At 41.7% G+C, this 22,461-nt stretch overlaps 2 protein-coding genes across 2 annotated transcripts; one reads left to right on the top strand and one right to left on the bottom strand.

Annotated features, from left to right (window-relative positions):
- The first annotated feature begins 5,099 nt into the window (after nt 1–5,099).
- On the top strand, nt 5,100–6,200 carry GPR15 (G protein-coupled receptor 15). Its single transcript, XM_039718036.1, has one exon. It carries the CDS (start codon nt 5,100–5,102, stop codon nt 6,198–6,200), a length of 1,101 nt encoding a protein of 366 aa, XP_039573970.1.
- An 11,820-nt stretch (nt 6,201–18,020) lies between these two features.
- On the bottom strand, nt 18,021–21,177 carry LOC120506464 (apovitellenin-1-like). The gene is made up of 4 exons (XM_039718060.1): nt 21,147–21,177; nt 19,624–19,721; nt 19,103–19,262; nt 18,021–18,453 (listed from the first exon to the last, which is right to left on the bottom strand). Exons 2-4 carry the CDS (start codon nt 19,682–19,684, stop codon nt 18,354–18,356), a joined length of 321 nt encoding a protein of 106 aa, XP_039573994.1. The 5' UTR covers nt 19,685–19,721; nt 21,147–21,177; the 3' UTR covers nt 18,021–18,353.
- Between the last annotated feature and the right edge of the window lie 1,284 nt (nt 21,178–22,461).

Here is a 22,461-nt window from a genome sequence, read left to right as displayed (position 1 = left end):
TTTAGTTTTAGGTACAATTTATGAGTATTTTACACAGCCTGAGTGAGCAAAAAATCCTCTGATTCCCCTCAACCTCTCTATGCAGCTTGCCTGGTTTTATTTCTGCCTTCTTTATTTTTCTTTAACGTCTTTGTGGCACAGGACACAGTAGTATAATTTTTACAGACAGAAAACCTTCTGGATGTGCTTCTCCCAAATACCATGAATAGCACTGGGACATTATAATGTTACTCATCCTCTATGTCAGTGGTGTCCTTTTTATCATGTACCTTGTCCGTAAAAACTTTTTGATCAAGCACTCCTAATAATGTAAAATTTTTTAAAGTTTACACCTGTACTACCACACCAGTATATAATGTACATTATAAAACATCCACAAAAATATAAATTAAAAAAAGGATAAGTGGCAAGAAACAATAATGAATATTTTAAAAGTAAGTGTACAAAAATATTTTCTTCCTGCACTGCATTTTGTAGACCACCGCTCTTTTCTGCCTTCTTTATTTTTCTTTAACGTCTTTGTGGCACAGGACACAGTAGTATAATTTTTACAGACAGAAAACCTTCTGGATGTGCTTCTCCCAAATACCATGAATAGCACTGGGACATTATAATGTTACTCATCCTCTATGTCAGTGGTGTCCTTTTTATCATGTACCTTGTCCGTAAAAACTTTTTGATCAAGCACTCCTAATAATGTAAATATTTTTTTAAGTATACACATGTACTACCACACCAGTATATAATGTACATTATAAAACATCCACAAAAATAGAAATTAAAAAAGGATAAGTGGCAAGAAACAATAATGAATATTTTAAAAGTAAGTGTACAAAAATATTTTCTTCCTGCACTGCATTTTGTAGACCACTGCTCTCAGCAGGAAACTATTTCAGTCTATCCTGATACATTGCCTTAGTGGCCACAGTTTTACCTGAATAGGTTCCACCCTTTCCTATTTGTTGAGAGATGAAACTTCCATTGGTTCACCTTCATGTGGTTGCCTCTGAGCATGCCTTTAACTAGCCACAGCATAGTAGGACAGTTTCAGCCAATTTAGTGTAGGTTTTTTGATTTTTTTTTAATTAGGTCTGTTTCTTACATGGTTTTTAAAGTAAAATCACTCAGAAACAACTACACTTTGTTTTACAGCCAAATGAACCTCTGTCATTCTCAGCATTTATCACTATTAATAATTTACAGATATGCAGCTTATTTTATCTACATGACTGTGCTTATATAAAAGTGCATGTATCAGCTGGAATAAAATGACATTTAAACTATCAGTAAAACAGAGGGTGTAAAACAACAACAACAACAAAAATAAACAACCCAAAAAACCAAACCCACACCTTGCTACCTGAAATGCTTCAATTGCAGAAATTTGTGAGGGGGAGGTGGTGTGTGTAATAAAGAAAATCAGCAACGCTGCCTACTTCCTATGCAGATATTATCCCCACAAATTATGTGACTGCCTACCACGATACATGTATTACAGGCAGTATGGAACCATGAAAAAAAAAACGTGAAAGATTTTCCCTTGCTGCTGTTGGAAATACCTCCACATTCCTATGAGGAAGATTTGAGGAATGGTGCAATCTCTGACCTGACAGATCTTACAGGTGCATTTGAGAGAGGCAGAACTGCCAGAGAAACATGGAATTTAAGGCAGATCTGGCCAAATGCAGGGCCACCATCACAGTACCTGCTCTGAATGTCTGGTTACAAAAGTTAAGTTGGTTCTCAGGTTGAAAACTACTCAGAACCCAGAAGCTTTATTTTTTTTCAGAGCTGCATCAAGGGCTGGACAAGATGGGTATCCCAGATTGAAGAACATACACCTGAGCCAAACCAGTAGCTGGTTGCTTCCGCAGAGAATTTTTTTTGGGGGAAAGGGTTTACATGTACCTGGTGAAGCCTGGGAGGAGGAAAATGCTGTGGAAATACAGGAGTAGGATGAGGAGAGGATGGAATCTGTCCTCCTGAGCTTTCTGGAATATCTATGCAGGAGTGTTAGGGGAGGAATTTCCACGTGCTCAGTATTTTTGATAGCTTGGCTCTGTCTCGGGAAAAAGAGATGTGGGAAGAGTAAGACCCTGCATGATGCCCTAAGTGAATCACTATCACATAAAAACACCCCAGACTACTGACAAATATGCTTGCTGCTGCTCCACTTGGATAATTATAGATCACCTCATTATTCATAAGAATGCTTTACATTATCTCCACAACTCTTCTGCCCAGATAAGGAAGTGTCACATGGAATATGGCAACATGCAGTGACATCCCTATATCTACTTAGAGCATTCAAGAAATACACAGCAAATTCAGTAGAGAAGAGTTGGTCCCTGTTGGAAAAGGTTTCCTATTTAAGTTTTTATTTTAGTGGGTAATGCTATTAATCTAAAGGGAGACAACATAGTGAGGAACCACAAACACAGGAATATAAAGACATAAATGTATTTTTATGATGCCTTTAAGCTTTTTTAAATTATTCATTTTTTTCAGTCTGAGATAGAGAGGAAAGGAGTGAATTTTAAGGAGTATGAAGTTGTGTGCAATGGAGGGAAGAGAAGTTTGTGTCTGATTTCTAAAGCTTGTAACTGCTTGTAAGCTGTTATATTCTAACTGCAGAGTAAAATAATATGTAGATCCGCCTTTGCAAGAGAGGCAGAACAAGTGTAGAATTGACTGTAGGGTTCAGCTGGTCTCCTGCCCTAGTACTAATGGAAAGAGAATGCCTCTATTTCCCAGTGCTTCTTGGAAAAAAACAAAAAAATCAAAACAAAACTAAACTAAAACACATTCCTTGAAGCAGCAATAAGCAAAGATCCCATAAAATTCACCTCTGCACTGAATTAATCAACCATTGTTTTTGTAAAGTGTAAGTTACTTGGGCACTTTTACACAAGTCTTGGCTGAAAACTCAGTGTATTCATTGTACTTTTCAGATTGTGAAAGGATGATTTTTAGCCTGTGTTTTCTTGCAGGTTTACACTTGATGTCGCTTGCATGCAAATTGCAGTGTCCTCAATGCAACCTGATTTTAAGACTTTTAGGAGTTTGGTTCTGTGCTTCCTTCTCCCAGCTTTGCCAAGGAAGAAATAAGCTGGCACACAAATCCGTACTGCAACTGACCACTGACAAGTCTCTCATAAAGAAAAAGACTTGCAGCAACAGTACCTACTCACTGTAATCACCACAGAAGAGACTTTTACATTTCATTGAAAATAAGAATTGTGTTTTGAGCAATCAGGTGCAGGAGATTACTTCTAGAATAACAACAAGACCTTTTACAAATCTGTGGAGGTTTTTTACTCTGAACAGTCAACTGCCTCTTGCTTAGAAGAGAATATAATGATTTTTAGGGTGAATGCTTACTTTGATATAGCAGGAAGATGGTTTTTAGCCTGTTATTCGTTACAGGTTCACATTTACTTCTGTGGCATACAAATCAATAATCTTAGCCGGGGTGTTTTTATACACCTTGAGCCTTTTTAAGAGTCTGTGATGAATTACACTCACGAACTTAATGCTTACACATTCCATAAAAATAGTCAGCTGGAGTCCACCAGTGCCCTACAGCTAGGAAGGCAGTTGTGTATAAGTGGGTACTTATTAGATATCAGCATATCACATGAGCCAGTGCCCACCGAAATTCTCTTCCATCCAGCAGCCAGTCATTTTACAGCAGCTTCTGCTTTTCCAGGTGCCTGGAAGTCTACCAGGCACCTGTTGCACAGGAGCAGATAACCTGAGCACTGGGAGAGTGAATTTGAATGCATCCAGAGTGCTCTGGAGGGACTAAGTCGCTGTGCTTGCAATTTGGAGTTGCTCTTTGCATGTGGAGACACATACAGAGGCAATCAGTCTGCCCAGGGATGGAGCATGCACCAAGAGGTGATTTCTTCAAAGCTTTGAGAATCCTGGAGGCCTGCCTGGTCTGTGAATGTGTTGGTGGAAGGGAGAGGAAGGAGAATATTAAATTATTTTTAGAAGAGAGGAAGGATGATGACCAATTGTGCAGGTTTCAAATTAGTATGCACTGACAAAGCTGTAATGAATTGAGTAGTTTTAAAAATGAGAATTTCTGTTTGATTTATGCAATGCTGAAAGGGCTGTCTGTAAGGTAAGTCACAGCTGGAGCAATACTGATACTACAAATGAAAGATGAAGGAAATCAGAGCTCGTTAGACAAGTGAGTGCTGTTTATAAGAACAGCTCAAGAGCCACACAGGCTGTGCAGCCAGAAGGAGAAGGAACACAGGACTGTGGCTGATGAGAAAGCCTTTGTGGGGGATGGGAGCATCAAGTAAAGTTTCAAATAACAGAAGCATATACAACACATTGGAACATTGTTCTCGAAGTTTCTGATACATTCTAAAGTTGGGTGTGGAAAGTCCACGCTTAGGGGAATTGGCAGGGCTGCAGGAGGAGGGGTCGCACTGGCAGGGCAGCCAAGAACCTGGGACTGGTAAAGAACAACCAGCTACAGGGCAGAATGGATATAGGAGTTTTAAATATTTTTTCCTATATATATTCTTATGAGAGAATTGCTTTCAAACAGAAAGCAACATCATAAAGAGTCAAGTAAAGTAAAAACCTCCAAGCCTCAAGAAAATCAGACTTGCCCAGACAAGCAATTTATACAAAATGTTTTGAATGTAGATAAAAGTTGGGGCACCTGAATTCACTCTTCTCAGGTTTCTTATAAGCTGGTACAATCTCAAATTTCTTCAAACTTCCAATATACTTTCCTAAAACCCAAAAAGTTCAGAATATCAAAAACTACCTTCCCTCCACCAGAAAAAAAAGCAAAACCTGAAGCTGGAAAATGCAAAAGGGAGATAGAATCAGTAAAACTAAACCTGATATTAAAAAAACCCACAATGCATTTATTCTGTAGGCAGGGTTTTGACTCATCAGATACGTGTTGCTTGTTCGTTGCCTATGCAGTTGGTTAAAAGCATACAAATTACCTCCCCACAAAAACCGCTTTTCTCCTTCCGGCTCTCCCCCTCCTCCCTGCTCACTGATAAAATATTTTTAAAGAAGGCCTGGAAGGGTAGGGGAAGCTCAGAGCCTCCCTCAGAGAGAGGATGAGGACAGCTGGGCCAGAAACGGAACTTGCCCCGCTATCATCCATGTCTACAGTCACTTTCAACTATGACTACTACTATGAAGACCAGTGCCAGTACCAGCACCTGCAACATATGTCTACTTTCCTGCCTATCCTTTATAGTGCCGTGTTCCTGGTGGGCATTATTGGCAACTCAATCCTGATAGCAGCCTTGATCTTCAAGCGGCGTGTCCAGAGGCTGATTGACATCTTTATCATCAACCTCGCTACATCTGACTTCATCTTCCTCATCACACTGCCTTTCTGGGTGGACATGGAGGTGTCAGACGAGACCTGGAGGGTAGGATCTTTCCTGTGCAAAGCTAGTTCCTATGTCATCTCAGTCAACATGTACTGCAGCATCCTGCTCCTCACCTGCATGAGTGCTGACCGGTACCTCGCAATCATGCACCCGTGTGTCGCACGACGGATCAGGACAAGATCCTATTTTGGAGGACTCTGCATCTCTGTCTGGGTATTATCCTGCTGCTTAGGGATTCCAACCCTTTTGTCCAGAGAACTGAAGACTCAATATGGAAAGACTTACTGCACGGACAAAGCTGTGACAGAAGTCAAACAGATCATGTCACTGATGCTTTTAATCCTGGCCTTCTTCGTCCCACTGTTGAGTATCTTAACCTTTTATTGCTCCATCACCAAGAAACTCTGTGTGCACTATCAGAAGGCTGGAAAACGTGATAAAAAGCTGAGAAAATCCATCAAGATTGTCTTCATTGTAGTGGCAGCTTTTGTTGTCTCCTGGGTTCCTTACAATCTTTTCAAGCTTATGGCCATCCTTTTGCGGCTCCTGAAGCAGCCCAACTGCTTTTCTGGCACGGTTGCCCAGCTGGGCATGAAGGTGAGCAGCCCTTTTGCTTTTGCCAATAGCTGTGCCAACCCTTTCATTTACTTTTGCTTTGACAGCTACATCCGCAGAGCCATGCTCCAGTGCCTGTGTCCACGGGTGAAAATGAGCAGCAACAGCTCTGATACCCTAGACACCCACCTGAGCCATTCCTTATCCAGTTTTGTGGCAGGGGAATATTCCACGAGGAAGAGGAAGCGCTCTGTGTCCCTCTGACTGTGAGCTGGGACTGTGGAAGAAGGAACTTCTTCCCCCAAAGATGGCAGGAAAAGAAAAAGAGAAACAAGCAACAGAGACAGGTGCAAGTGTAACGCAACCAGCGCTTCAGGTGGGAGGAATGTTACTTCCTTTTAAATGCAGGTAGATGGAAACCTTAACCACAGAATTACTTCACAAGGATTGCTGTGACAATGCATGGTGTGAATATGAAGCCTTCATACCAAGAAATAGCTACAAATGCTTATGCTGGAACCCCAGTACAAATGCTACAAACTACAGAGAAGAACCATGTGATTAAGTCAAGGCCTCTCTGAGACGAGCTTTGAACTTATGCATATATATGTTTTTATTCTGTACAAGAAAAGCAACCCAGGTGTTTGTTTTTGGTTCCTAGCTTGCCCACAAATAATGTGCGATGTCCTCAAACCAACCTGATCAATTCTGGGTTTTTGGAGGTTTTTTGAACTCAAAAATCCAATATTTTAATGAATTTGTGTGTTACCAGTTCTCATAACTCGAGTCTTGTGCATTTTAAGTCTCAGCTTCTTTATTACAGCATTAAATCATTAGTTTTAATCATAACAATTAAAGTGTTTAACCCTTTGGATTTCAGAAAAAATCAGAACTTGAAGGCAGAGAAACCAGGAGACAAGCAAAACCTTGCATTTAACCCTTCTCTTAAAGAAAAGAAGACCGACAAAAGCACACTTGTGCTTTTTAAGACTTTTTTGAGGACTTGACATAATTTCTGGTTGCTTGGGTCAGAACTAAGGAGTCACTGCCTTCTACTAAGGAAAAGGACACAGTGAGTTCTAGAGTGAAAGGTTACACAGATGCAAACCTACTAAAAGGCTTCAAAGGGAAGACAACTATGTCAGCTAACACAGCTCATGAAAAAACTGTCTGGACAGCAGAGAAAAAAGCCCTGGAGACTGGACAATGGAAGTGGCATCCCTCTGATGTTACTGCAGCATGTGCACATTCACTATGGCTTTTCACAACTCTGTGTTTTCTAAACGTCTGTAAACGGGAATAACTCTTTCGAGTGTTACAAATAAATCCTGGTATTTGCATTTTGCATTGAACCTTGTTGAACAGTTGAGCTGTTGAATGTCTGCAGAGAAACAAGAGCAGAACTCACACAAGGGCAAGGCAAACCTAGAAACCTGCTCATCTTGTCCAGCTCCCCAGCCAGGTCCACACTGGACCACTGGCTCGCAGAGCAGGTGGAGAGCTGGCTCTGTAGGCTCAGGGGAGGCAGAGGTGTCTTTCAGCAATTGCTGGTGGCAGAGTGCTCTCTGGCACACAGTAGGATATTAAAACGGTGGTATCACCGAAACACACACAAGCTTTTTGCTCTCCCCTCCCTTCACTGCATATTTTTGTTTCCTTACTCACTATCTCTTCTACAAGATTTGGTTTTTCTTCCTCCACATGACAGATTTTTCCTCCCACCCCCACCTAACTGCCAAACTCCTTTTTCAGGCTTACAGCTGCGTGAAGGGCATCAACTCTTCCCAGACCTGCCAGTGTTTCAGAATGAGGCCAGTGTCAGTTCTGATTTTAAAGTTATAAAGTTTTAAATTTATTTTCAGTGACCCTCAGAAACTGCTGTCTCTTCTCATTCCCTTATCTTCTTTCTACCTTTACAAGTGAATAACAAGAGACCCATTTTTTGTAGAAAAGTAAGCCTAAGATTTGCATTTCAACTAGGATATGATTTTTATTTTAGAAAAAATCAGTAAGTCAGACTTGTTCATTATTTCCTCAATCCATGCTGAAAGCACTACAATACTTCAGAGTACATCCAATCTACAAAACTTTAAATAATTCTAGTTGGAGCGGCTGGTTTCTTTTTGTCTTGTTTTTTAATACTTCAAAATACCAGATCAAATTGGAATAATTGCTGAAGAGCTCTACCAAGATCTCATGCCTAAAGCTTTAGTTTCTGGAAAATAACAAATAAACTTGATAAATATTGTCAGGCTTGAGGAGAATCATGTATAAATGCCATAGCAAATGCTCCACATGAGCAAAGAATTAAAATATATAAGAGGCAACTAATTCAGCAAAGGAAAACTTGCCAGTTTCTTTCAGTCTTTCACCCGCATTAGTGTAACTTATTTTCGTGTGAACTACAGATCATATGACACTTTCATGACATGGTAAATATCATTTTCAATTTATTTTTTTTAAAGAAAAGACAACCTATATTTGAACAGCTTTATCTCAGGAACTTTTATTATTCCATATTAACATTTATTATTTGTTTGTTGGCATTTACATATCTTAGGATATTACCAAAATTATTGTGATTGAAAGTATTTAATGTGGTAGACTTGAATAATGTAACAGGATGCCTATTTTATCCACATTAAAAGAATTGAATGACAGTAAATTGGTTTGCTATGTAAAATGGAAATAGTGCAATTCGGATATGACACTTGCCAAAGACCTTGGCAAGTAATTTGAATTGGCCTTTTTCCCCCCACAATATTTATTATTTTAAAATAAATCCAGTATGACTGCAGCTAATAAATAAGGTTTGGCTTTTTGTAATCTAACTTCTGCTTTCATTGTCAGGAAAAAATAGCAAAGCATTAATAGAAAATCTGTCAGTGAGTCTGGACGGAAACGTTCATCTGCCCATCCCACAAAGCTTTTCATTATTTCAGAGATGCTTTTCTATTGCCTTAAAATTAAATCAACGCCTTTTGAGGTTTTTAATGAAAACAACTACACCACCAGTACCACCCCCAATCTAGAGGCTGGTGCACTTTCTTGAGATGTACACAATCAAAGCTGACGGGCCTTTCCTTCTTGATAGAAATCAGGATCTTGCTAGATACATCTCTTGGTCTCCATTTTGGCTTGAATGAATCAGGAATTTTCAGAAATAAAATATTTCATCTCAGCACAAAGAAAAATTGTACCCAGACCTGGTGCTTGCTTAAATAGGCAAAGAATTTTTGCAACCCTAATTTCAGCTTCAGGTGTGCTAACACCAACAACTGCTCCACAGCTAAATGGAACTTTGAGCTGCAGAGGACTTGGGAGAAAGTCACTCTAGGTCTCAATAACAGCTCAAGCAGCTGCTCGGTTTGCAGGTGCAGGTGCTCAGTACGCTGCTGGAGCCTTGCTGCAGGGGACAGGAGGTTTTGAAATAGTCTGGTCTCACTAAATGACAGAGGTGCTTTGGGCCCAAGGATCTGGGCAGCTAAGGCTTGAGCTCATAATGAAATAAAAGAATGCAAAATATGGGAGATGAGAAAGCAAGTGGATTAAAAACCAACAGCCTTCAAGAAGAAAGGCAATCTTCCATCTCTGAGCTGGTAAAAAAATGCTGCCCAAATCGAGGCTGTTTGCGTTCATATATATATATATTTTTTTAATATGAGTTGAAATGTAGGGTTTTTTTCCCCAGTTGCCCTCACCTACCTTTCTGTAACAGATTGCAGCATCTTAGGAAACTGAGGCCACTTTGGTTTGAGAGCAAACTTGATCAATATCAATCATCTAAATAATGTATTGTGACCAAAATACATATTTCAAACTTCAAAACCATTTCATTATTAGTGAGAGACCACATTCTTAGTCAGAATCTCCCACTAAGTCAAGTGAGTAAATATACATCCTCTGCTGTTTACTTCTCATGTTTTCTAGAGTACATGGGATTTTACAAGAGGCAACTCAGCAACAGATCTCAAAAAAGAAAAGGTAAATGTTTCTCTTGAAATTTGGACTAAATTTAGCTGCTTTGGGGACTAGAGTAGTTCACAGGGAAGGTAAGGTGAGAATCCTATCTCGAAGAAAATGCTTCCCACAAGGTAAATTTAGAGGCTTTCATTTGTATTAGCTTCAGATCCTTTGCAAAGCACTGATATCGAGAAAATGTCACTACTCACTTTCTAAAAAGCAGGTCCTTCAAAAGTGGAGTGGGTTCAATAATATCAGAAAATAACTGGATGCATCCAAAAGTTACTAGTCAATTCTGAAAAAAAAAAAGCCAAACAAGCAACCCTCTGTCTTTTACTGTGCAATGGAGTTCCCAGAATCTGATGCCCACTTTCTTCCTCCATTGATAAAACTAGTTAATATGAATATAAAAGAACAGCTGTTTCTCAAAGAATGCCCTTTCTTTAACCCTCAATTTGAGGCGAAGAAAACCAAACTATGAAACTGTGTGGCATCTGCTCAGAGAATGAAACTTGGTCAGTGGTGTTAAAATCCACCAAAATTTTCAGTCTAGCTTAAAAACTGTCACACAAAAGTCCAAAAAGTCAGACTTGAAATGCAAAGAGCAGCTTTTGCACTGAGAGAAAAAAAAAATTAAATACAGCACAAATGTTTGCCATATATGGTACCATGCACCTTACTTGACCACTGATGTGACTTCCCTCTGTGCACTGCCTAAACAACTGCTTGACTACAAGCACCATTTCCCCTGTCACCCACTCCTCAGCCCCCCTGAGAACCACAGAAATTTCTACCCATGCTTCACACTGTGAGAAAACATGCAAGCCATTACAAAAAAAGAAGATTAAAAAAAGAGAGAGAGAATAGAGGCAGGTGTGTATTTGCGTTTGCCTGTATTTGAACCTGTGGGATTTACCCACCATGGGTACAATCACACCACCTAAAAGGTGTTGCGAGTAGAAGCTTGGCAGCTTTCAAGAGACACATACATGTACATAAACTTCTGCCCTCCTCATAACGAGTCAGGACGCTATGGATAGAGAGGGGCTGAGAAGCAAAGAAGGCAACAAATGCACTGAAAAGTGCAGTGGCATGTCCAAAACTTCAGCTCTAGATAGGGTGTCAGATGTTATGAAATCTAGTCAAAGAACATGGTACTTCTGACGACTTAGGAACACAACCAAGTAATTTAAAAACTTTTTCAGACACCTCACCAGAAGAAAGAAGAAGCCTTTGGAAAAATCTAAAACTAGAGAAGAGAATAAACCTTGAACAACCTTTATAATCCCCTAGCTTCCAGGAATTGTGTTTTGGCAACCACATTGATGACGCCGTGACACACACTTTTGCAAAGCCACTCAAAAGGCTGTGACCTTCCTGAAGCTATCAAAAATGTCTGAAACCCTGCTGATTCATAAAGGAGAGGTAACTCTCCTACTCGTCTAATTTTTAAGTACTTGTGCAACTAGACTGATGATGCTTATAAGTCCGTATTTCCACTGTTGTCCAAATAAATATTAATTACTGTCAGTATGGAAACTGCTGGTTTGTTGAAAATCAACTGGAATTTTATATGATTAACTTCAAGAAAGGTGGGGTTTGGCCGACTGAGAAGACTAAAAACCTGACTCACAGACTACCTACCCAGTAGTGAACCCAGCTGGAGTAGTGTGTCTCTTAGAAATCATGCTAATGATTCATCTCCAAAATCTCTGAAGACCCATGAGATTCATAATTCTGTGGCATCACATAGAGAAAGGAGCCATCCAAACAGTGCTCCCAGCTGTGCTGCTGGACTGGGTTTCCTGATGCTGCTGGCTGCACCTTCCTTAAACTGCCTTTAAGCAACTTGGATGAAGCCCTTGATAGGGCTGTATCACAGTGATTTAGGCTTCTGTGTTCTCTGCTTTAGGCACCTCTGTTCCCTGTTCTTCTCCCATGGCTACAAGGACAGGATAAACTGTGGTATAAAAACACAGCAGCTGAAGTGTCTGCTAACAGCTGCAGGATAACTGGGCTTTGCCATAGAGTGTTTCATGTTCATGGAGAGGACAAATATTGACATGCATCTTCCTCCTATTTATCTGAAAAAAGAAAGCCTGTGTTCTGACTCATGCTCTAACAAGTGCCCTTACCAGCACAGCTGGAGAAGACTGCAGGCAATCATCTAGTTCACTAAGAGCACACACTTCACAAATTATTTTTCACATGTACCTGTCAAAACCCATAAGGGTAGGTAGTTGTCCTTTATCCTCAGAACTCACAAAATTCACTGGAAACCATGAGATGCCATGCCAAATCTATTCAGAGGTTCCTTTACTTGCTTTTGAACTTGTAGGTTTACCCTTTAGCCACATGCTTTCCTTCCACACACTGGAAGGGAAATAAACATTCCTTTAAAAGGAAAGCTGAAGGGTTTTGAGGCTATAACCACCTATTAGCATCACACATAGTCAGTCCACTCAGGGAACAGCCATGCTGCCACATACCAATTTAGGTGCTTCAAAACCAGGTTTTTTATTTACTCAGTTATTTAAGTCAGGTCTGGGATTTGCTTCATCAACTGAGTCAGTCATAAGCCCTGGTACCCTGTGGGGGAAAATGCATATCCAGAACTGAAGTATTTTCTGCATTTGTGCTCCATATTTTGATTTTATGTGTTATGACATGAGTCTACAATGTCTGCATTACCTGCCAGCCCTCTATGGTGGATAGCTGCCAATGAGCTGGCCAAAAAACTTCTAAGAGTGCCTACTGTTCTTGTCTTTTGTCTTTTGATACAAGAATTTTTCTCTAGGTTTACATATGACAATTGCCTGCACCATCATTTCTAACACTGCACATGAGCTGCCAAAAATTACTGACCTATGGTGAGTCAATTCAACAGAGAAATATTTATTTTCCTCACTCCTTCATCCCCACAGTGAACCCTCCTCAATAATATATGATGGGGCAAAAGGCGCTTACAATTGAAGTGGAAAATTTTTAAACCTAACTGCTATTAAGAAGTCCAAAGAAGAAGAATGGAGTTTATATGAACAAAGGACATTTTAGAAACACAGTTAATCAGATTAATGACTGCTTTGGATGAAGCATTGCTTCTCAATAAATAGTTAAGTATTACATGTCATGTGCACATATGTTGATTTTATATAACAGATTTTATTTTTCTGGGGTATCAAAGTACTATTTGGAAAAATGGGTAACTCCAAATAAAATTATAATTTTCTCCCTCCAGCAAAATCTACCAGTTATTTTTACAAAATAGGCGTTCCAACAAGTCAGCCTTATCATTAGAATAATAAAAGCTCATTTGAAATCTAAAAACCACAATCCTTTCCCTGACCAGAAAAGGCTTAATTAGTTACTTAGATTGCTAAAATAATTGTACATAGCTCCAACTATTTTTACCACCCAAAAAGAAGAAATAGGAGACTTCCCACTTTCATGCTGAGCAAAGCAGCTCAGAAATACGGGCAACCTAAAAGGTTGAATTAGCCAACAGCTCCAGTGGCAGTTTAACTGACAAAAGGCCGAATTAAACTAAGGACAAAACAGCCATGGCCATTAAAAAGGTTTGATTTATGTGGATTTCCTTCCTTTTTTAAAAAAAGAAATCAAACAAAACCAAAACCAACAAAACAATAAAACTTCGGATTTAGTTGACCACAGCTGAGAACAGATTACTCCTGCAGGTCACACAGCCACGTTGGCTGTTTTACAGTCCTGTGCCCTCCAAGTATCAAAGCCGATCTGAGCACAGCATTTGGAAGCTGCTGCTGAAGGGAAGGTTACCTGGGAAGATCTGTGTTCCACTCCAGAAAGCAATGCTTCACTGGCAGGACTTTTAACATCAGGCACCCCCAAGAAATGCAAGAGACAATGAAGCCTTTGGAAAGAAGAGAAAATGTTACAGTCAGGAAAAAATAACTGTCTTGAAGTATTTTTTCTAAGCAGGAAACTTAATCCACTTGTTTTCAAACACTGGGTCACTCACACATTTTCCCTCACATCTGAAGTTTTTTTCTCTCAAGTGAACTGAGAATAAAATAGCCCCAAAACCAACATCTGAACCCATTTAGCAAGGATGCTACTGTAAACCTGGAGATAGGAAGCTGTGAATATAAAGGTGAACATAAATGATCTGTGCTCTTCACTGACATGTACAGCAGCTGTACTTGTAAATATTTCTTCTGTTAAGATCTTCAGGAATCAGTGCATGTTGGGGTTGATAGCAAATGTTCTTTAAACCATTTCCAGATACACTCCGGCATGTCAATGAGCAGGTTAATGCTTCTCCCACGAGGCACGGGATGTACCTGATGCCGTGGTGCACATCTGAACACCACCATGTTATGGCACTGGGAAACTTCAATAAAGCAGTTTTAACACAGCTACTGTCGAAACAGTTAGCTTGGACTTATGCTGCAATTTTCTAGGTTTTTGAATAGCGAACCCAGAAACACTTTAAGAAGCATTTCACAAATAAACATGTTGAAAAGTGGCCTAATCCCATATCGCCTCCAAATCGCATATCGCCTCCACATCTAAACATAAAGAAATCTGCAACACGGGATCATCTAACCCGGCACACCCTTTCTCCCCCACAAAAAACTTTGTCAGCAGAGCACAGTGTGGTCACTACACACCCAGACGAAAGGAGCCCCCACCTCTCGGGTGAGCACGCAGGTAAGCGAACAAACACATGCGAAAAGCTTTCTGTGTATTACGGAAACAACACTCAAACCCTCCCCACCCAACGCCGGGCAGCTGCAGCCTCTCAGCCCCAGCCCGGCCCCTGCCGAAACACGCTTCCCATTCCACGGGGTCAGGCGGCCAGCAGGGGGAATTTACCTGTCCCAGCCTCACCAAAGAGTGGGATTATGGCTGTAAAACCGCTCCTCCCTTGCTCCAGCCACTCCTGCCCGACTCCCGCCTCCCCGAGCATCCCCGGCCAGGCTGGGCACCCCTTGTCCTCCCCAGGCAGCTCCCGCCCCCCGAGCGGGAGGCCGCGGGGGATGAGGGGACCCGGCGACATCGCGTGCGAAGCGGCGGCGGCGGCGGTGCCGCTCTGAGTCAGCGCCCGCCCTGCGGCCGGCCCGCGGCGGGAAGCGAAAGGGAGCGGGCGCCGGCTGATCCCGGCCGGCACGCAAGGCTCCGCTGTCCCGCCGGGCCCCTCCGCAGGGAGCGCTGCCCCCGCCGCCGCCCGCGGCATCCTTGTGCCTTTTTTTTTTCCTTACTTTTTTTCCCTCACGTACCCATGCACGCACAGCGCCCTTTTTGTGATTTTGGCGTTTAAGTTTGAAATCTGGTAAAGCTCTCTCTGCCGATAGCCCGCGGGGAAGGGCAGAGCCGTCGGAACGATGTCAGCTCTGCGCCTTAGTGCGCGTCCAGCATCTCAGCCTGCTCCTTTCGCTGTGCCTGCCTCGCATTCCTCACCAGGGGGTCAAAAACTGCGGTACTGAGACGGAATGTCTACATGTGTGTAGGTGTGAGCATCAGCCATAAGTTTCAAATATTTTACGAGACTTTTTCCAGTCCTTGCCTTCTCAAACATCCTGCGCTGGACTTTTCCGCTGCCGAAGGACTTGGTCTGCTCGTTGATAAGGGCAGCAACGACTGCTCAAAGCAGCACAGAGCCCGAGGCCTGCGTTCCCTAAGCACTAATTAGTGATTTTCCCAAGCGCTAGAGACGGGAGCTAGGAACTGTAAAAGCCATCAACAATCCAAGCCACTGAAAATGGTGCAAAGTACCCACCATAATAAATACTTTTCAAGAAAGGGCGTTTTTTTGCAGAAATCATGAACACCTGAGGGGTTATTCCCCCATCTCAGAAACAACAGAAACCTGACATTTCTTAAGATTTCATTTTAATCGACTCAGTTGAACCAGTTACACCACAAGATTTTCCAAATCTGTAAAGTGAAAGATACTTACTCAACAAGAAAGTTTCTATGACATGAATCTCACTGAAATGAATGCTTCACTAACAAAGCCTCTCCAAGAATCTTGAAGCACTCAGTGAACTGTGCAAGACACATCACTTGGGAAGTTATTTCTGTACATATTTTAAAAGAAATTACAGATTAACTTGTTTATTCCAATTAGAAATTGAGAGTAGATATTAAATACTTTAAGATTGAGATATAAAATGACCCTCTCATTACGTGTCCCATGAATTTGCCCCAGGATCCTTTTTGGGATAAAAATCTTTCTTTTCTCTACCCATCCCAGCCTGAATGCTGTCTAAGCTGCTAGTTTCTGTCGTAAAGGATGCTGGTAACATCAGGGGTAGAAGTGGCAGTGAAAGGTTGTCTACTTTGCTCTTCATAAGTTGCCCCACGTTGTAGATTGTAGCAGAGATTAACTACCTGGAAGATTTTCTACTTGTTTTTTTTTCCAAGGGTAAAAATGCATAGATAACTAACTACATGATCAGGAGATTGAGTACAAACAAACACAGAGATCTACAGTCTGATTCTGTTTTTCCCATCTGCTAAAATCAGACATCAAACAGCTGTTCAGGATTTGTCTGGCTTGGATTTTCTGAAGGTTACATTGCAAAGAAGCAAAAGGATATAATTAAGTGCCCTTAATACAATGTCAACTTTGTTACATTTTAGCACAGAATTCATACCAGCTGCTCCAGCTGTGCAGTGATGCAATACAGAAATACTACTGGGTTGCATTGCTGAAGTAACACAACAGGCTCAAAATGCAACATGAGGATCCCTATACTTTCCAAACTTTTTCCTGCTCTTTTTATACAAGTAGATTGAAAAGGCTGAAATGCTGATTTCCAGGACACCAAATTCTTTAGAGAATATTCAGGCTCTTTCATACACTCATGACTTTCACTCTTTCAGAAAGAAATAAAAAGAAAGAAATAAATTTTGAAATGCCAGAAGAACAAGCTCTATTCTGAGAAAGTTCAGAATGCTGAATTATTCCTTGGGACAAGAGAGGATTTTAGTTGCAGGGCTTCTTCTTTTAAGTGTTATATTTAGGGGAAAAAAAAAAGATTGAACAGATACATGGGAAACAAGCAGGAAGGAAGTCATTCCTATAGCAAAAGAGCTAAAGGACCTAGCTTTTTCATGTGGTAAATATTCTTATCAGCCAAAATTTCTGCTTTTCTGAACCTCCTCCTAAATACTGGTCCATTTACATAATATGTATGCATGTTTGTTCATTGCCGCCAGAGAAGCACAGACTGTCTAAGGAATATGAGCAGCAATGAATGAACCTGCGAAACAGCTCTGCAGAACTGGTGAAGCCACCACAGAAGTGGAAGAACTTGCTGCTCTGCATGGGGACACTGATTTCATTGTGATTCACACGGGAAAAAGGAACTGCTAGGACAAAGGAAATGGAAAATGAGGGGATTTTATTCCAGGCAGGTGGTTAAGTGCAAGCTTATAGCTGATCTGACTGATAATTAAAGAAACAAAACAAAACAACAAAATAATGGGCTTGCTTTAACCTATGCTACAGTCTCCCACTGTAATTTCATAAAAATTTTCTACTTGCTTCTGCTTGCTTAATGAGAAAGAAGATGGATTTCTCTGTCCAGTGTGGGCATCTGGGCTGATGAAGTTACACAGGACTGATGAGGACCTGCCAGGTCTTCATACACAGTGCTGGGCATAGGTGTCCTTCTCATAAACTGGTCAAGATAGTGAGAAATTTTCCACTCATTTCTCCTTTGGAAAAGCTCATTCAGTAGCCTCTCTGGCTGGCCAATGAAACACACTTCCAAAGTCCTATTTATGTTGATGGACAGTTCAATTTACTGGCACTTGTTTTCCAAAATTATCTGAAATCTTCAGACACATGATGCAGGTGCACCTGTTTGCTTCCTAGCTAACCAAGGAGTGTGCTCCTTGCACAATCAATTGTGGCTAATCTGAAAGATGTTCGGGTAGTGCCTCTTCCACCCAAGAAGAATATGAGCATAGTTAAAAGTGCCTGAACACTCAGGGTTTGTTAGCATTGCCTGCAAAAACTTCTTGTGAATCACAGCTACAGTCTCAGCAGAATCGGATGCCAAGGCGAGTCAGATTCCACAACAGTCAATACAAACAACAAATTTAAGGAAGTGTAACAACCAATGTTTTGTTTTAGTTTTTTTTTTTTTTTTTATTAGAGGGGCTATGACCAAGCCATTCAGGAGGAATTAATTGTCAAGATTTGGCTACAGAAGAACTCTATGATCTCTATATTGCCTTCCCCATGCCCAGCCGCTTGATTTTTTTCCGGGGAGGCTTCAGCAGATGCCTTCAGCAGATGCCTTCTATCTTTTGGTCTTTAAAGGTGGTTTCCCTCTAGTGGCATTAAGAGGAGCATCGATTCTGTCTTATTGACTGATCTTGGTCTGTAGGAGGGGCAGGGGGAAAGGACACTGCAGGGTGTTACACACTCACATCAGGAAACGCTGACTTGTCCTCATTTGGCTAATAGCCTAGGACTCTTGTGTACCACACGGTCTTTATTTTTTCAATCATCTGTTCAAACATTATACTGATTTTAGTTGCTTCTTTGGCGATTCTCTGTCTGCAGGAGACAACAGAGTATGTGGTAAGATACACAAATATGTGAGGGTAATCTCCATCTGCTGTAGTTACCACTATGCCTGTCACTGAGATTGCAGAGCTCCTCAGCAGTCCTAGAGAGGCTTTCCTCAGAAGACAGGAATAGGCAGTACACGTGTGCCATGAGTTACATGAAACTGTCTCTAGGGTGATCATGCTTTTCCTTTTGTGAAGAAAGGAAATCCTTCCTTTACCTTGAGCAAGATGTATGCACAGCTAGAGCCAGGTCTGTGATTTGCATCAAGTGATCCTGGCACACTGAGTACTCAGCCCCTCACAGAGCTGCAGCACCCTTCCAGAGGAGCTGATTCCCCCCCAGCCAGCAGCCTCCTCCCTCACTACCCATGGATAAAAAGCAGTACCTGCCATCCCTGTGAACACTGTCATGTACAATGTGCCTCCCTGGGAAGAGCTTTCACCAACAGACCATATCACATCACCCCCTCCCCACTTCCAGCACCTCGTTCCCTTGGTACATCAGGGTTTGGCTGCTGATTAATTTCCCCTCAGGTCTCCCTACAGAGATAGCTGATGAGTCTGTTCTTTCTCCCACACCTCCCTCTCCCTTTTCACACATGGCTATTGGAGTGTTAGTACAGAGCTTTCCATACCTGGCCGCAATAACTGTTGGACTCTGGATAGTATCCAACAAGAACTGGCTGACTTTAGGGGACACCTTGTTCACAGCTTCATAGAAGTAAGATGCAATAGTCTCAGGGATGGCCAGCAACTCATGACGGTCTTTCTCAAAGATGGACTTTGACTGCACTTCTGAGAAAAAAGGCAAAACCCCATGAGGCCTCTCGTGTCTCTGGTATCTTCCCCCAACTGCAGGGGAAGAGATTTGAAATTCTGAGATTCAGAACCTCTCCCAGAATTTGCTCTACAGCATTCAGCACCCTCTCTTCACCCAGTCATGGGTATCTAAGTCATAGACCTTCCATGGCAGAGTATTTGCACCAAGTATGGGCAGTTTTCATGCCAGGTCTCTACTGACTTGTTCCATGCTGCCAAGCACTGTGTATTCATGGTCTTCAATGGAATTATTTGGCTTCAGTCCTACTTCACGATGCCTGAGAACCTGTAGAGCTGAGCTTTGTCTCAGGTAAACAGCAAAGCTTTTCAGACTTACCGGGGAGAGTGGTGCTAAGGAGCAGAATCAGAGCTATCACCAATGCCCTGGATTGCAGCATGGTTTGAGTACCAGTTCTGCTCTCTACACAGAGAGACCTGCAGGAATTAGCATACAGTGTTTGGGTTGTTTTCAGAGAAATAAAACATGTTGGTTAAACACCAGATTTTTGCAACAAAACTAACCAATAAACAAAGACAAAAACAGAAAGATCATGTGCATTTCCTCTGAAGAAGTGAGGAAAAGGCAGTATAAAAATGTTGTCCTTTTCTTTGTATATTCACAAATATCCACGATAATAACTTTCAGAGCTCAAAGAAATACGGGCAATTAAAGCTAGTTCTTTTATATGAGAGCTAAAATTCCCTTTCAGCACTGAGCAAACCAGTAAAAGTGCCAGAAATCAGAATAAATTTCCAAAATGCTTAAGTACAACTGAAAAATTCATATTGTGGGATTTCTTCATTTGATTTGTTTTGGTAAATCACTCTAAAGAACATTGTGCTAGTTAGTATATCACATACAACAATCATCTTAGTGACCCAGTGATCTGAGTACTTTGTCTTGCTTTAGTTGAGTAAAGTCCCAAGTAGCTAACTAGGTTCCCTTGTCTTTTTCACTCTGGGATTAATGCAGCAGAGAGTACTCTAAGCAGAACAAGTTCCCAAAAGTGAGTGAATGCAAAATTTAGCTTAATTTGACTTCCTTTACTTTTGTCTTTTAAAAAAGTCAGAATTGGGGAATTGCAAATTTGCTATTTGGCACACTGCAAATATGACATTGCATCTAAACAAGCTTCCAAACACACAGCACTTAAAAAGGTGTTTAGAAATTAAAATTTATTTATGTCCCCAGTTAGGGGGCTGCATCACTCAGAGGAATATGAATGAAACATTGAACATAGGAATTGCAAAGGCAAAATAGGCAGAAAGTCTATTATATGTGAATGCTTTGCTAAATCCTGTACCAGGTTACAAGTCAATGTTCCATCTTATCCCCCAGTAAGGAGATTTCCATCCATTTTTGTTTCCTTATGCGCAGATTACCTCCAAAAGCTACCACCCAGTTCACTAGATGTTTGCACAGTTGCTCCTTTATTACTCTTCCTTGATTTTTAATCCCGGAGTCAGTTTTTCTCTGTGTACACAAAAGGCAGAAGTTTGTTTCCCAGGAGCATGAACAGGTGCTTTTAACCGCTTTAGAACCTGCAGTCGCTGTGGTGAAGGCACCTGGGAAAAGGTAATGTATCTCCCAACACTGGAATTCTGCAATTCCCACCATGGGCTTGACCCTCCTATGAGTGTCTTATGGAGCATCCATCACTCAGCTTCAGAGCAGGTGACCCCAGGTACTCCCACCCTCCTCTATTTCAGCATCATTCCTGGCTATGGAGCGTGAGAAGGGCTCACACTTCTGTTTGCTGTAGGAGAGGGGCAAAATAAGACTACCTCCACTCACTTGTCTATGAGCTAAATACACCAGTCACAGAGTCCAAGCCACCCAGAACAGAGTTCAGCTCTTACCTGTTCTGCTTTCTGTCCTTCTCAGGCCCAAGCTGAGGTAGGTGCTCATCTGAGACCCCGGCATTTATGCAGAGCTAATATAGTGGTAGCAAGGGGTCAAAGGTCCTGCTTTGTTTCCCCATTTGCTCTTTTGCAAGCACATCCAGCTCAGTGGGACAGGCAAGAAGCTGTGGAGGACTCTGGACCTGTTACTGAGATTTGGTAATGGAGGGTCAGTCTGACCTGAGCCCAAGAGATGTGGAAGGCAGCTTCTGGGTCACTGAGCCCCCTAGTTTTGCAGGCAATCATGTCATAGAGGCCCCTTTCATAAACTGACCAAACTCCACATTAATAGCAGCTATAGCTGGACTAATTTTGCTCCCATTCTTCCTGTGCTCTAACTCCACTGCTCTGACTGCTAGCACTTACCTGCAGGTGTTGCACCAGTTTCCTCTCCATTTACAGCAAATGCATTAACCAAATGCATTAACAGAGGTGTGCACCCCTCTCACTCTCCTTTCCCCATGACTGACTCTTTTTGCACAGGCTGAGTATATCAGAATACACCTGAGACAGCTGTCAAAACTATGGGTTGGACTCCATGATCTTTAAGGTCTCCTCCAACCTAGTCATTCTGTGAATTCTGTGAACTTACCAGGAGGAGCATCCAGCTACAGGATCCCCAGCCCAAGAAACACAGAGCCATTAGAGCGGATCCAGAGAGGCACAAAAAATGATCATGAGGTTGGAACACCTTTCCCATGGGGAAAGGCTGAAAGAACTGGGGTTGTTCAGCCTGGAGAGAAGGCACCAGGGAGATCTTATTGCAGCTTTTCAATACTTAAAGGCTTCTTATAAGAAACACAAGGACTCAACCAAGGCTTGTATTGACAGGAGAAAGGGAAACATTTAAATTGAGAGGGTAGATTTAGACTGGAAGCAAGGAAGAATTCTTTACTGTGAGGGTAGTGAGCCACTGGAACAACTTGTTCGGAGAAGTTATGGACACTGGAAGTACTCGAGGCCAGGTTGGATGGGGCTTTCAGCAACATGGTCTAGTGGAAAGTATCCCTGCCTAAGGCAGGGGCAGGGTGGTTGAGATGATCTTGTAAGGTCCCTTCCAACACAAACCATTCTTAAGATGCTATGGTAACATCTCCCAAGGCTCCCCAGTCCCAGTCAGAAAGTGGCTGCATTGCTGCTGTAGGGAATGTTTTCCCATAGCTTGTTTCCAAGTGCCCCTTGGGTCTCCAGTAGGTCCTGTCACCCGTGTTTGGCACATGTAGACAGGGGCGAGAGACAGAAAGGCTGCAACACTGAGCTACAAAGGGCATCA

The sequence above is a fragment of the Passer montanus genome, unplaced genomic scaffold (assembly GCF_014805655.1).
Source record: "Passer montanus isolate IOZ18808 unplaced genomic scaffold, ASM1480565v1 scaffold39, whole genome shotgun sequence".
Lineage (NCBI taxonomy): Eukaryota > Metazoa > Chordata > Aves > Passeriformes > Passeridae > Passer > Passer montanus.
Note: the sequence above shows the minus strand (reverse complement) of the source record. Positions and strands in the feature narration are given on the sequence as shown.

Bases quoted from the DNA above. Each gene is read 5' to 3' on its own strand.
- GPR15 (XM_039718036.1), top strand. From the start codon at position 5,100: ATGAGGACAGCTGGGCCAGAAACGGAACTTGCCCCGCTATCATCCATG.
- LOC120506464 (XM_039718060.1), bottom strand. From the start codon at position 19,684: ATGCTGCAATCCAGGGCATTGGTGATAGCTCTGATTCTGCTCCTTAGC. The intron at 19,263-19,623 runs GTAAGTCTGAAA...CTTTTTTCTCAG, and splicing joins CCTTAGCACCACTCTCCCCG to AAGTGCAGTCAAAGTCCATC. The intron at 18,454-19,102 runs GTATGGAAAGCT...TGTCTCCTGCAG, and splicing joins CCAACAGTTATTGCGGCCAG to ACAGAGAATCGCCAAAGAAG.